General features: G+C 38.3%; 1 protein-coding gene across 8 annotated transcripts in view; it reads right to left on the reverse strand.

Annotated features, from left to right (window-relative positions):
• Window positions 1-2,062: 2,062 nt before the first annotated feature.
• Window positions 2,063-15,898, reverse strand: part of LOC130923966 (rho guanine nucleotide exchange factor 9) — a 72,193-nt gene continuing 58,357 nt past the window's right edge. For all 8 annotated transcript variants that reach the window (XM_057850163.1, XM_057850162.1, XM_057850167.1 and 5 more), the window contains 3 exons: window positions 12,523-12,766; window positions 10,489-10,557; window positions 2,063-7,377 (listed from right to left, as the gene is read on the reverse strand). In XM_057850163.1, the coding sequence (XP_057706146.1) occupies window positions 7,202-7,377; window positions 10,489-10,557; window positions 12,523-12,766 (489 nt within the window). In that variant the 3' untranslated portion in view covers window positions 2,063-7,201. The remainder of the gene's footprint in view (window positions 7,378-10,488; window positions 10,558-12,522; window positions 12,767-15,898) is intronic.

Consider the following 15,898-nt stretch of genomic DNA (forward strand, 5'->3'; position numbering starts at 1 on the left):
GTTGAGGGAAATATATATATTTTTTGATCTGGTGTCTATAGGAGGACAAAAATGACACAAACATTCTTAACGTTTTCCAATGCTATAAAAATGTGTGGAAAATATAAATTTCAACATTTCTGCCAACGAAGATTTGAGTCATAGCCTGCGATACACGTTTCTATCAGCAGGGCGGGATGCCAGGCAGGTGGCTATTGTAAAACAAACCGGCGGCTGTTCGATGGGCCATGGATCCGAAAGGTAAAAGAAAAATAACTAGGAACAGAGGATTCAACGTTTCTTGGACCTGAATGGCCTGAATGTTTACTCTGTGGCGAGAAGTTGTCAAACAACAAAAAGAGTCATGTGGAAAGACGGAAAGCGAAGGCATGCTATATTTGAAGCCGAGTACCCAGTTGGGAGTAAGAGAAAAAAAGTTCGATTGCATTACATTACAACAAAAATAGATTTAAGAAGTGGATTGCGTCGCCAAACTCCACTACTGCTGCAAGTTTTGTTGCAACTCAGGAGATAATTAAGCGTGGAAAACTGTTCACAGTAGGGGTGTGACAAAATATCGAAATGGTGATATATCGTGATACTTTGTATCCCAAAAGGTTATCGATATGCTCCAGCCAAGAATCAAGATATTGTTTTTAAATGGTGTCAATGTCTAAAAAAAATTAAAAATGAACCAACAAGTTGCTACCAAAATCTTCCACCATAATAGTGTCTCGGTTAACTCTGGGACTGCATTGACGGTGCTCAACGCCCAATCTATTTAGACTGGGAACGTTTGTTCATGCGAAACCAGAGCATTCACAGTCATTCTTTCCGATTTTCAGGGCATTTAAAAGTCACTTGCTGTTCATTTTAGGGCATTTACAGGTCATTTTCTGTTGAGTTTGAGTCACTGCCTATTCTTTTGGGTGATTCCCAGGTCACTTCCTGTTCTGTAACTCAAACTAAACAGGAAGAGACCCATAAAATACCCCCGAATCAACAGGAAATAAATGAAAATCAACAGGAAATTGACCTTAAATTGCCCAAAATTACATCAATGCCTGGCATTGGCTGCCTCTACCGGCCATAAACGTTCAATCCGTTTGAAGTGGGAGGGATATCTTGAGGTACCAAGAGGTTCCCACTCCTAGTTCACAGATGGTAAGTACATGAAGGAGACATTCCATCAACATATCAGAACACCTATTTGCAGACTTCAAAAACTAAACCGAGATAATAATGAAAATCAAAGACGTGCCCAGATAAGGGGCATGTTATGCACGTTCCATCTAGTTGTTTTTCGAAACCTCAAAATAAAAAATGCATCAAAAATCGGATTTCTTTTTTTGCGTTTCTTCAATTTCATAAAAACAATGGAACAATTTGTTAATATTGTAATAAAGTTAAACTTGAGGTGGCATCATACAACAGAGTAGTCACTTGGTGATGAATGCACTGCAGGGAAAATAAACATTAAATCATGAAGGCTCATTATTTTTAGCCAACTTAAGTTATTTTGATAGTAGGCTAATATAGCTAATACAGATACATAAGGCATGTGTTGTCTACTTTTTATCATTAGGCTTATTTAAGGTTTTTAATTTTTTCCAGACATGTTTTTTTGGTCCAATATGGCTCTTTCAACATTTTGGGTTGCAGACCCCTGATCTAGAGTGCAGGGACAGATTTTCACGTTGACTATGCCAGGGGTTCCCAACCTATTCCACTAAGGCACACTGTGGGTGCAGGATTTCATTCTTACCAAACAAGATGACAACACTTTTTCCCCAATCTGGTGTTTTACAAGTGCAATCAGTTGATTGCAGTCAGGTGTGGCTTGTTTTAGCAGAAGCCTCATTGGTTCAACTGTCTCTGCTGGATCGGCTGGAACAAAAACCAGGACCCACAGTGTGCCTTGAGGACTGGGTTGAAAACCCCTGGACTATGCTACCGGTTATCATTTTCTTATCCCACCGAAAACTATTCAAGTTCATCAATAACATTTCGCTGTGTTGAATTCCAATGAAATACAATGGAATCATGTCCCACAACTGGAATTTTAACACAATTCACTCACGAACACATTTTTCTGCAGAGGTTTTATTGTCAACAAAAGTACAGCTATAATCAGATATGGATTCCTTTTTTTTTTGTTTGTTTGTCTTTTTTTGTTTTTTTACAGCGAAGTACAACATATTCCCAGTGCTTCTGAATACACCAAAACATAGAATGTACATAGAGTTGACATCTCCATTCTCCCATTCACAGTTTCTGGATTGAATAGGCATTATTTTTCATTTCTACATCAAATAATGAAACTCAAAATGTCAGCAAGAACAAAAATGACAAATGTTTGCATATGGAGACAAAGGATTTTCTGTGGTAGACAAAACCGAGACCTTGGACTATACTGTATGGTATTATACAATGAACAGTGTGTTTCTTAAAGCGGGATGCCAGTCTTCAGCTCACATTGCTGTCATTGAAAACCACATCAAATATGGCTCATTGGACTCTGTGGTACCCTGACTGTTCAGATGTAACGAAGGAATCTGTAGTGTTGGTGTCGCCATGCTCCATGCAAGTGCTTTGTATACACTTAATAAAAAGGGTGACTATAAGCAGCCTATGCATTCTGTTTGTCAACTTAGAGATTCCATATCATGATTGAAAAACACTCGTGAGCTTTATCAGCACTGAAGGCCGTCCTCTGGGCCTTGAATAAAAAGTTCTGAATGCTACTCGTATAAGATCGACAAAAACAAGATATACATTGTTTGAACAATTTGGCCCTCAAATTACAACATTTGATACCGGGTTCTACTGAAATAAATACAAATGAGAAAATCTTTACCATCAGACTCTTGTACTTCAGAGCATTGTTTTGTAACAAGAATATGACATGAATCGTAATGAAGTACTCTGTGGGTGTTTTCAGGATTATGATTATTTTTAGCACAACCCCAAAGAGTTCATTTGGATCCAACTCTTCTGATGGATTCAAAACCTATACACGATATCTACGTATGTAGCACTAACTCCTATTTGGTTGTCATAGAAAAATGATACCCGTTTTTTTTTTTTTTTCCCGCAGAATCTGAAGCTCAGCAGTTACTGGTATCTATAAATATCCAGTGATTAGAGCTGTGCCAGTGTAGATTGGATTAAAAAAAGAGAACATCTAATATTTGGCAACCACAATGTCAGTGCCTTTCATTTGACCCATTGAAAGCTCACTCTGACTCTGCATGAGGAGACAGTTAAGTCCCTCTACTCTTCCTGACATGGAATAAGAACAAAAGTGTAAACGTGACACAGGCAAGAGACAGGTGGACAGAGACCACAACTCCCTCCGGCGAAATGGCAGTGGGTTCACAACCGAATGCTTCACGGTGGAAAAATCCCATCTGAAGTGGAATGAAACTAAACAAACCGTAAAGAGTGGTTTTAAGTCTCATGCAAAGTATTGGATGCCACAAGCATGCATTTACCTGGTACTGAGCTCTACCATACGCTAGAACTGGAACAACATTCGTCTCCAACGCAAAATACCAATATCCAAATATATGATCTGTTCTTTTTACAGTATATACAGTGTGTAGCTGATAAAGTTAAAATAGATGACTTTGTCTTATTTAATTCATAACTCATTGCTTATAATATTCTTTGAACAGTATACTCTAACTCGACTAAGCAAAACTAATTCTTTCTAATATATATTCCAAAGAAATCTGCTTTCGACAATAAAGGAATTCTATGTCATTTCTATATAATGCATCTGAAATAAGAATAACTTATATTTGTGCAAGATATTTGCAGCTATGCAGGAGTGACTTTGTAACAAAATAAGTGTTTTGAGTGTGCCGTGTAGACAGAAAAGACTCCTGTGGAAGCGCTATCTGCCCGAGTGGATCTCGTATGAGAGAAAGGAGGGGACCGTTGCCAGTCCCACACTGAAGGGAAAATACGTGACGAATTCAAATCTGCCTGTGAAACTGAATAGATAATCACTAGTGGAATGCTGGAAGGCACTGTTAGATAGCATCTCTCTTCTCCGCAGCACAACGGGCCAGTAAGTATGCATGATTGTATGTCTCTGTGTGCGTTTGCATCTGCGGGGGCGAGGAGGTGTGGTGGGCGCAGCACTGGACCTGAGGTTATCATGGTCTAGGAACCGTATGTCGGTGGTGAAGGGAATTCTCTTCCAGAACAATCCGACTGGGAGCGACACCGCTCGTCCATGTCCCAACTTTCTTAATTTAAATAAAACACAAATTTTACAACATACAAATAAATTCTGAGGTGTTTTCCTTGGAAGTCATAAGGCCTATTTGAAGGCAAACAAATTACATAGAAGAATATACCGAGTAACGCTTTCATCTTGAGTATTACAGTAAATGTCATGGCACATTGATCAGAAATTGAAATGTAGGGTCATTTGAATCAAGGTCAACATATGCTCACACACCTTGGACTGATGTTTTGCTTACATTCCAACTGTGGCGACAAACACATGCCTTCTCTCAAACATGTATATCTCAAGAAGCATCTTGTTCATTGTGGGTTGTACAAATCCATCAGATCAGGCCACAGCCTTCGGAGATTATGTTAATACAATGTGCCAGAACATGGATCAGATTTGAATAAACAACATGAGGTGGTTGAGTGGTGATACCAAGATTTGAAGTCTGTGAAGAATGATGCTTAAATTCCAATTAGAAAATTCCTTCATCCTTCCATACTCATATTGCACTTTTCTACACTTTTTTTTACCTTGAGGTGGTGAGGGGTCTACCTTATTTTAATACAGTCATCCGTGTAAATCAGTTTTCCACAAAAAAAGTACTCAGCCGTCTTGCGCAATACACATCAAGCAGGGGTGAAAGTGGCTAGAATTTCTTGCCGGAACTCCCCGACGTGAAGGTCACCATGGAGCCAGAAATTTTGTTTTGTTTTGTTTTGTTTTGGGGGGGGGTCAAACCTCTTAAACTACTGAAATGCAGAGAAAACTGTTTTAGCAAAGTTATTTCTATCACACATACAAAAACTGATTTTCATTTAAAAGTGATTTTTTTTTTAATGATTTACAAAATAAAATTTAACAAAAACAGCAATAACCCCAAACTCCATCTCCTAATTTTCATTTTACCTCATTTCCTCACATACTAAATGCCAAATCTCAATCACTACTTAAGAAGATAGGATGTATATTAAAATTGAAGTTTTGTTTTTTTTTAATTATAAAAAAAAATACCGCATTGGCCCGAATATAAGACAGCCCTGTTTATATGACGCCCCCCTCTTTTTCAAGACTCAAGTTTGAAAAAAGACTTTTTGAACACCAAATTAATTTTTATACAGAAAATAATTACAGTACATCCGAAACAAATTATTATAACAATATATTTGAGAGAAAAAGCATGTTATTTTGACTCATTCAAATCTTAATATCTGAACATTTAAATATGTAAACTAAAGTGCAATCACATTCGTAAATGAATGGCTTCTGATTTTTGAAATGTAAATAAACCAATCTATTGTGATAAAACAACTAAATTGCAATAACTGCATTAACCATCACAGTGAAGTCTAACTGTAACTGTTGAAACAAATCTGAGTTAGGAAAAACATTGCAATAAAATAATGCAAACTTGTTAAACTTGAGAGTGGCTGAGATTCTTCTTCGTGTCAGGGGTTCGCTTTGGCTAGGGAGTCAAGTTCAGCATTCGCTTCAATGATATCTGGCGCCATCTAGCGTTGTGAATGGTTATAATGTCTAGACCCTGAATATAAGACGACCCCACTTTTTCGGTCTTATTTCATTGCAAAAAACACCATCTTATATTCGGGCCAATACGGTATATTGGTGGAAACGGATTACGCTACACAAGCACTTTATCATGCTTGCAAATCTGATGTTGGTAGATTGTTTTCTTCTTGGAGTTGAAATGCATGTGTGGCAGCTTAGGTTTTTTTAAAAAAAATTTTTACATAGCGTTTTGACAGTTGCCGTCATATTTTCGGAATCAAAGCACAGTGTACCGGAACAGCATTCCAGCCCTGATTCTTATACCGGAACTGCGTTCCTGACCGTTCTGGCCCACTTTCACCCCTGACATCAAGTAAAAGAAAAAAACAATGTTGACAGACATAAAAAAAAAAAAAAAAAAAAAAAAAAATAGAGATCAACCTCATTGCTACCTCCTGGTAAATTTCCATAGGTGGGCCATGTTCTTTCCAAACAGTCCGTGAGCTGCCAGCACAGTGCGACAGAGGTGGTCTCTGGGGAGAGAAGGGAAGGGCTCTGGCACTAGGCGGATGCAGCGTAGCCTGCCTATCTCCTGCTCCCAGCAGGTTCATCTGAGTGGCAAGCTCTCCACAACCCACAGCACTCGACCTTATGGGTGATGGGATATGAATACCCTGTCAAAACTGCTTGGTGAAATAATGTTAATACACTATACCTATGACATTCCCACTATTGATTTGTTACTGCAGCCGTCATATCATGGCCTGTGGCAGGTTTCTAAAGGATTGAAATGCTTCCTCTGACTCATATGGGCTGAGCAGGTGGGCAAAGAGATAAAGAAGGTAGGATGACAGTGAGAGGGCGACATCGTGACCAGGGGGCTACTAAAGAATGAATAGAAATGGGATCCAAATGCGGACGTGAGTTGAGCAAAAGTGGTCTGCCATTATCGGTGGAAGAGGTGCCACCCAACCAAGTCGAGCCTTGGTGAGTGGAATTGACCTGTCGTTATTTGGCCACACATTCACAAGAATGTAAGACTCAACCTCACATAGCAGCACAGAAAGCTCTTGGACACAATCAAACAACAACCTGGCGCTGACTGGTGTGTCTTTTAAAGAGGAATAAGACAACAATCTCTAAGAATTCCAGGACATTCAGATGGTGTGATGATACAGGTAAATGTTGTAGTATCTGAGTGAGAGCGCAAGTGACGGCTGACTCTGCTGTAGAAGCATGATAACTAAGAAGGTTTTCAAAATGTATGAATTGTTAGGTTTTGTTCTCCTCCCTCTATTCTGTGAAAGTCCTCAGTCCTCTTGCTGCTTTCAACCACACCCAATATTGACATTGGTCCTTAACATTGAAAGTCTCAAGTCAGTGTGTTTTTGTATTTTCTTCATTGTGGGACAAGATCATCCAGTGTTTAGTGCTTCTAAGAAAAAATTAGCTGGTCCTTCAGAAGAGTCTCTATTTCTTAAATGGAGCTAATCTACTAAAATTCTGCCAGAAAGGAGCCTGGCCTCTTTTGGATTGACTGAATTCAAAAACCTCTCCTTGTGCCATGTCCTCTGTTACCTCATACTGCCCCGCACTGAGGGGTTCCTGGGGGGGCGGATACGAGGGGGGCGTGCACCTGTTTACACCTAGAAAAGCAGTGGGTGCAGAAAAGCAAGAAAGGGGTAGGGGATAAGGAGGCAGCGTAGGCACACAGCAAAGAGAAAACAATGGTCAGTATTGTTGCTGAACTACTTGACAACACAACATCAATTCATGCTGCCACAGCACACAAGCGCACGCATAAAAATGAGATTCTGATAGTTACATTCCTGCGTGTAAAACCTGAAATATGATCGCCAGATGAGTGTTGAAGAGGATGGGTAGTGGAATTCAGCAGTAATGATGACTCGAGATGCTATTCAAGCAAAGTCTGTTCCATGCAAACCAGAGAACCGCCACATGCCATCCCATACAATGCTGCAACATGAGAAATTGTTGCTCCGTGTTTGTTGACAGCATATTTGTTTGAATAGCACCCTCAACGCTTGAGGAGAACACAAGGGTGGTGAAAATAAAGCCAAACAGAAAGCTGCTAATATGCATTTAACTAAATTCTACCATGTCATTTAGCTAGTCTACAAGCATCACAAGTATGCTGGAGTAGTTACAAACTAGTAGATTTGGAGATGAAAGATTCCAAAGTTGCCATGGCATCTCAGAAATACACATAAAAGGATGGCAAAGAGTGCGCTTTGTTACAGGTATTTTGCCAAACACTGTTTTAGCAGCAGTGAGAAGGGTTTGATCTATTTGTGATAGAGGAAGCTGTTTCTCTGAGATACTGCATGTGATAATGCTTATCAGCACATTGGACAGTGACTGCATGCTCCAGTGCCAACGATAATGACAACACCTCCCAGTGCTGTTTTAGCAGTTGCCATGGCATCTTATTGTAAGGAGAACTAAGGAGAACTTTTTTTTTTTTTTGCATATACCTTTATCATTTTCAAACCATGTCCATACAACATGGCTCTCTTTCTCAAGATGAAATCTATAAATGAATCTGAAATTCAAGAGAGTACTTCACCTTGTGCCAGCCTTGTACACATACAGCACATACACAACATTTACTTGTGATCTAGGAGAGTTGACGCCAGAGAGAACATTCAGAAGTGTTCATTGGTTAATTCATTCTTTGATAGATGATCGATTATGCTATTGTGCAAATGGAAAGCGAAGACATTAATCACGGTGAAGAAAAATCAAACAAACATTGAGACTCAGACTAAAATGGCTAAGATGCAAAGGATGACACCAGAAATTGTGACATGTGGGCCCAGTGTTTGAATGAATTTTAGCATCTAAAAAACAAATATGAAATATCTTTTTCCTTCACTTAGTTTATAACGTGGTTGGGTTTGACTAGTGACTAAGTTGCACGATGTCAAGTGGAAAACCGTCACAGATAACCATGTTGTTTCAAAAAGAACAAAATTATTCTGTTTTAGAGAGGATATAACCTTTAATGGTTGAAGAATGTAGATAATTACAAGCAGCACAGGGTGGGAACGACAAACTTTTACCTCAGTCACTTTAACCTGATTATCAATTTCCACTATTATGTGATAGAATAAAAATCTGAAAGACTGTTACAAACTTCCTGTGCCCAGCCTCTATCAGATTACAGTATATTTCAGACTATAAGACTTTCAGCACCCCCCAAATAAAAAATTTTAAAAAATTGACAGTGTGCCTTATAAGTTAGTGCACCTTATGCATTAATTGTTGTTGTTCTTAATGACCATGAACCTATTTTGTTGGAGCATAACTGTATTACACTGCCCCAGTAAAGTGCTCAAGATCAATTATCAAACCCATAAAAACACAAACACATAAAATAAAAACATTTATATATAAAAAGGTAATTACAATGTTAAAAGATGGAGAATAAATGCAGCACACTGATGCAACATATAATCAGGTGGGACTTAACTAGTTCATTGATTTTTCATTTATAGTCTGAAAAATACGGTATGCCAAAATCCGGTTTTAACCCTACACAGTAAGGCTGCAACAACTACTTGATTAAATCGATTAATAAATTAGTTGTGAATTGATTTTTGCCGGCAGCTACTAACAGTCCCGTTTGGGTTCTTGTTTGTGCGTAATGTGAAGCTGCGCACGCGCGCCGGTGATTAAAAAGAGAGAGAGAGAGTTCACTGTGACACTCAGGTTGGGTTGCTGAATCAATAATATTACGAAGTGCCAAGAGTTAGATTGTCCTTTGTGTTAGATCAAGTGTGACTCAGTCAGAGGTGAAAAAATTAATCCAATTGTATTGTTTGTATTCTTTGTTGATGAGACGTTACTACTTACCACGCAGCGCTAAGCTAGTTAGCCATAATGCTAATCAGTGTCTTAAGTATCCGTTTGAATTGTGTTTTGGATATTAGCATATTATTTGGCATATTAGCACTTGGGTTTTTGTTAGCTTGTGAAGTTGTCTCATTTCTGTTTTTTATAAAGACACCCTACACATAACATCTTAGTCTCCTTTCAACACAAACTCCCATTCAAACTATACATTTTCATAGAACAGAGTGTGCTTTGAAATTGGATTTGGATTGTATTCATGAATAAGTGTTCGATTTAAAAAAAAAAAAAAAAAATTCTTACAGTCCGCCTCCTCCTTATTCTTTATCCGATTAATCATTTAATTAATTGTCCGATTGCACAGGCTCCTGGTGAAGCATACTTAAAATATAGAGACAGCTGAAGTACATGATAAAACATTGGATAATAAACTGAAGTCAAAACCAACCCACGTTTGCCTTGGCTCCACACAAAAAAATACATTACTATATGTTGGCAAGCCTAACCCAAATATTTGCTAGCAGTAGAAATCTAGGATCCATGTCCCATAAAACGGGTGCCATCTTTAAAACTCAAAACTTCATGCAAACAGTCCCTCTGTCTTTTCATTGATGCTTAACAGCTGCTTTTAGTACACGTGGCGAGTCATCTTGATGTGAGCAGACACACATTTAACCCAAATGAAAGACTTAAGAAATTCTTCACCTTCTTTTTCAATTTGCTCAGTGCACCCTTTCACAAAATGCATGTTTTTGCGTTAAAGAAAAGTTGATGAAAGGAAATATGAAAGCAGGTTGAAAGAACAGTAAACAACGATGAGAAGACAGAGCACACAAGCAGTGAAAAGAAAATGGAAATCACCTGATATCTTCTTGTTGCCTCACCTTTCTGTTTGGTCACTTTTCTCACTGTCATGGCTGCCTGTCGCTTCTGGTACTCTGAGATCTCAAAACCTAATTAGAACAAAACACAGTACAGTAGGTTCTGAAAGATAAGCGGCTACACTGAAGAAGTAGTAATTCAGATAAGTGGAAAAAAACTTAATTGATAAGTACTAGATCATATTATAAAGTCAAGTCAACATTATTGACAACATTGAGGCTGCAGAGATAACATCTGAACAATTGGCATCACTTTTTTTCCCCTTAAATCAATGGTTCCGTCCCTCTTATTTCCTTGGGAAAAAGATTTTCGAATGGATATTTTTTTATGCTCAGAAAAATAGTACGAATTTCATTGGATTCCAATCTATAGTGCAATGTTAGCTATTGGTGAAAAGCTTGATTTCTCAGCTTCCACACAAATGATAAAAAAGACAAAACGTTGAGAGTTGCATGAATCATTTTGCAAAGAAGATGTAAAATACAGTGGGGCAAATAAGTATTTAGTCAACCACCAATTGTGCAAGTTCTCCGACTTGAAAAGATTAGAGAGGCTTGTAATTGTCAACATGGGTAAACCTCAACCATGAGAGACAGAATGTGAAAGAAAAAACAGAAAATCACATTGTTTGATTTTTAAAGAATTTATTTGCAAATCATGGTGGAAAATAAGTATTTGGTCAATACCAAAATTTCATCTCAATACTTTGTTATGTACCCTTTGTTGGCAATTACGGAGGTTTTCTGTAACTCTTCACTCGTCGCTTGGTGTAAAGAAATCAACTGTGGGAGCCATTATTAGAAAATGGAAGACATACAAGACCACTGATAATATCCCTCGATCTGGGGCTCCATGCAAGATCTCACCCCGTGGCGTCAAAATGATAACAAGAATGGTGAGCAAAAATCCCAGAACCACACGGGGGGACCTAGTGAATGACCTACAGAGAGCTGGGACCACAGTAACAAAGGCTAATATCAGTAATACAATGCGCCGCCAGTGACTCAAATCCTGCACTGCCCGACGTGTCCCCCTGCTGAAGCCAGTAGATGTCCAGGCCCGTCTGCGGTTCGCTAGAGAGCCTTTGGATGATCCAGAAGAGGCCTGGGAGAATGTGTTATGGTCATATGAAACCAAAATAGAACATTTTGGTAGAAACACAGGTTCTCGTGTTTGGAGGAGAAAGAATGCTGAATTGCATCCGAAGAGCACCATACACACTGTGAAGCATGGGGGTGGAAACATCATGCTTTGGGGCTGTTTTTCTGCAAAGGGACCAGGACGACTGATCTGTGTAAAGGAAAGAATGAATAGGGCCATGTATCGAGATATTTTGAGTGAAAAGGGCATTGAAGATGAGATGTGGCTGGGTCTTTCAGCATGACAATGATCCCAAACACACAGCCAGGGCAACAAATGAGTGGCTTCGTAAGAAGCATTTCAAGGTCCTGGAGTGGCCTAGCCAGTCTCCAGCTCTCAACCCCATAGAAAATCTATGAGGGGGTTGAAAGTCTGTGTTGCCCAACGACAGCCCCAAAACACCACTGCTCTAGAGGAGATATGCATGGAGGAATGGGCCAAAATACCAGCAACAGTGTGTGAAAAGCTTGTGAAGCCTTACAGAAAACGTTTGGCCTCCGTTATTGCCAACAAAGGGTACATAACAAAGTATTGAGATGAACTTTTGGTAATGACCAAATACTTATTTTCCACCATGATTTGCAAATGAATTCTTTAAAAACCAAACAATGTGATTTTTCTAGGGTTTTTTCCACATTCTGTCTCTCATGGTTGAGGTTTACCCATGTTGAAAATTACAGGCCTCTCTAATATTTTCAAGTGGGAGAACTTGCACTATTAGTGGTTGACTAAATACTTATTTGCCCCACTGTACATCCTACACTTCAACATGGCCTTTAAACCTATAACATCTGTATGCACAGTATATGATAAATAGCCTTATTACATATGAAGAATGACTGAAGCAACTTTTGCCACTGTGAATGAAGCAAAGGCTGTCCAAAAATGTGACTAACCTATTTTCTCATCCTCCTGCACCATTTTCCTCTCTTCATGGAAAGCCCTGAGCCAGCGAATCTTCTCCTCCGGCTTCTTGGCCAGGAAGATGTGGATCTCGTCGCTGTCTTTGTTGCACAATTTGAAGGCGTTCTTCACACTTACATTGAAGTCATCATCCCTCCCATCAATGGCGTCCCGCACCTCGTAGCGATCCATGTCGATGCGACCCTTATAGTACAGAATGTCTCGTCGTATCAGATCCTGTTGAAATACAGAGAGGAACGTGTTGTGTACAGTGCAAATACCTGTATATGGTGTGTATGTGTATGTGCGTGTGTTTAAATATTTCTGACGTGTGAACAAGCAACCTTCAATTGATATAAAACAGCTTGTCTTATGTAACTCTTTCCATCTGCTGCCCAAATATACTAACACTCCCTTTGCACATAGAAGGGTGCCAGGCTTTTTTTTTCCAGAAAATATGCTTATCAACACTATTTTGTACCTGGCTTAAATACTGTAAGTAAAGATACGTGAAATTTCCGATTCTTAGATTATTCTCGACTCGGCTGTGGAAGATTCAAGAACGATTAACGAACATCCATATTCCGATTATTTAAATATGCCAAGTAAAGCGGAACTAAAACACAGTCAGCGCGGTCTTCGGGACACAATGAGGAACAGACCGAGAGTACACATCGCCTACACATTGCCTACACATCCAGAACTCATTCTGCTAGATACAAAACATCCATACAAGCATGACTGACCTAACCAACCAACTTCGTGAGATCAGACCTGCTCCCATAAATTTAAAAGCAGACCTGTGGAATTATTTTGGACTCTACGAGAAAATACTCTTCTAGAAAATAGGGGATTTCGAAGAATGTTGCTAGCAAGCCGTGGTACGTCACCCCATCTGGACGCCGTGCCGGCTCCCTTCAAGTAGACGAAAGTAGAAATCACGTCATCGCTGTCGAATGTAGACAGAGTCGCCGTTACGTGTGATGCATGGACATATGTAGCCCCCGAATTGTTTGTTACAGTAACAGCTTATTTCATAACCGATGAGTGGGAGCTGAAAGCACATGTGCTTCAAAAAAGAGTGATGAACAAGGTTGCTAATATGGTTGTGCCGTACAGGTGGAGTTTGACTTTTGGGGCAGGGGGGGCACAACATGTTGATGACCCCGAAATGCAGTGTCAGCAATAAAATTAACTTCCAAGAATAATTGTAATAATAAGTTAACAATTAGCATTTTTTTTTTTTTTTGTTTCCCAACATTCTTGAGGGGAATTCTAAATCAGGCAGGCTGGTTAGGCAATACTTTTCGCCAAGATCGTCAACAGTTGAATATGGCACGCCCGACGGTGTCGTGCCAATGTAGTTACCTCAGTCAAAAATTGTATCCCCTGGGTGGAGCCATATGGAGATTTGTGTCTTTATTATTCATGAAAAAAAAGTTGCTTCAATCAAAAAAAAATGTGTTTGAATGCAAAAATAAATTTGAAACTCAAAAAATGCATGTGAAAGCTATTTTTCTTTTATTTCTTTCCTTTTTTTTTTTGATTGAAGTCAAGTTTTTTTTTGATTGAAGCAACTTTTTTGAGTGAAGTAATGTTGATTTGTGTTTGGTCCACATTTTGGCTAGGACATTTTTGTCTTTATTATTCAATCAAAAAAAAAAAACGTTGCTTCAATCAAAAAAAAAAAATGTGTTTGAATGCAAAAATAAATTTGAAACTCAAAAAATGCATGTGAAAGCTATTTTTCTTTGATTTCTTTCCTTTTTTTTCTTTTTTTTTGATTGAAGTCAAGTTTTTTTTTGATTGAAGCAACTTTTTTGAGTGAAGTAATGTTGATTTGTGTTTGGTCCACATTTTGGCTAGGACATTTTTGTCTTTATTATTCAATCAAAAAATAAGTTGCTTGAAAAATATATATATTTTCAAAAAGAAAAATCACTTAATTCATAAAAAAGACAAATTTCAATAATGGAAAAAGTTTTTGAATGCGAAAAAATATTTGAGATTGGAAAATTTGCATTTGAAGACTTAATTTTTCATCGAAAAAGTTTTCTTTGATTGAAGCAATCCTTTTTGTGTTTGGGCCATATAATGGGTAGCACATTTGTGTCTAAATCACTTAATGCCCCCAAAAGTTGCTAAAATCGAAAAAAAAAATAAAAAATTAAATCATAGAAAAAAAATCATTTGGGGGAAAAAAAAATGTTGTTGAAAATTATATGCAAAGCAAATGACCGTCTAAGTTGCTAGCCACCTAATCTGTTCGAAAAATAACTTTGATTCATTATAAAAATATATATATTTTTTCATTTCATTTATTTTTGTTGCAGTTTTATTGCTTTACAACTTTTATACATGGGAAAGTCAATAACATGCAATAACACTTTTCGGCCACCAGGGGGGCCTCCACCCCCCTTAAAATCCGCTTATGTTGTGCCGCTAAGCGGTGCTGTAAATGAATGGAACATCGCAAAAAAATGACGTTTCTGTTGTTACAGACAACACAGCTATTATGATTGTCGCTGTCCAGCTGGGGAACTTTAGCCATCTGACATGCTACGCCCACACGCTGAACCATGTTTTTTCATCTGCAGGAGTCAGTGCACAGCACACAAGAACAAGGAATTTTCTCAGTAGCTAAGCACACTTGACCTGTCCTGCATATTGTTAGGTTCGGATGCATAAGGACTTGAGGTTTATTTTTTAAACTATTTGTACCTCAGGGAAACCCGTTAATGTTTGCATGTTCATGTTTACACAACTTACAGCAGAAAAGCACTTTTTTGAGCCATTTGTATTGAAGTAATAGTGCACATTCTTTCATTTATACTTGATTCACTTTGAATTGAAAAAAATATTATATTTCGGCAAAATGCTATGATTTATTCTGTTGAAGATTGAATGGAGTTTAAAGCTGCTGATACAGAATGGAGACTTGAGTATTTTATTTACCGTTACTGTTTTGAACTGCTAACGTGATACTGAAATAGTAGTTTATTTAAGCCTGTGAGGATTTTTGTATTATTTTTGTAACTAATGTACTAAATATTAAAAGCAGCTAATAGCTGGGTAGTACGGTTATTTAGTTTTGTTTCACTTTTTTGTGACCTTCCTACCCCAAAAAACATACATATGCCATAAAAACCTACCTCAACTGACTGTTTTAAGACAGATTCAGCATCAGAAACACAAGTACTTTGTTTACTTCATGTGTGTTAATGTTAGGATGTTTTTGAAGCAGACAAAACCAGGACACAATTGGTAATGCGTGTAAGCGCATTTATGATGTAAATGGCAGCGGTTGGCTAAACTTTTTACACTAAGTACCGTAATTTCCCAAATATAATGCGCACTTTTTTCCCCCCA

Source organism: Corythoichthys intestinalis, chromosome 11, assembly GCF_030265065.1.
Source record: "Corythoichthys intestinalis isolate RoL2023-P3 chromosome 11, ASM3026506v1, whole genome shotgun sequence".
Lineage (NCBI taxonomy): Eukaryota > Metazoa > Chordata > Actinopteri > Syngnathiformes > Syngnathidae > Corythoichthys > Corythoichthys intestinalis.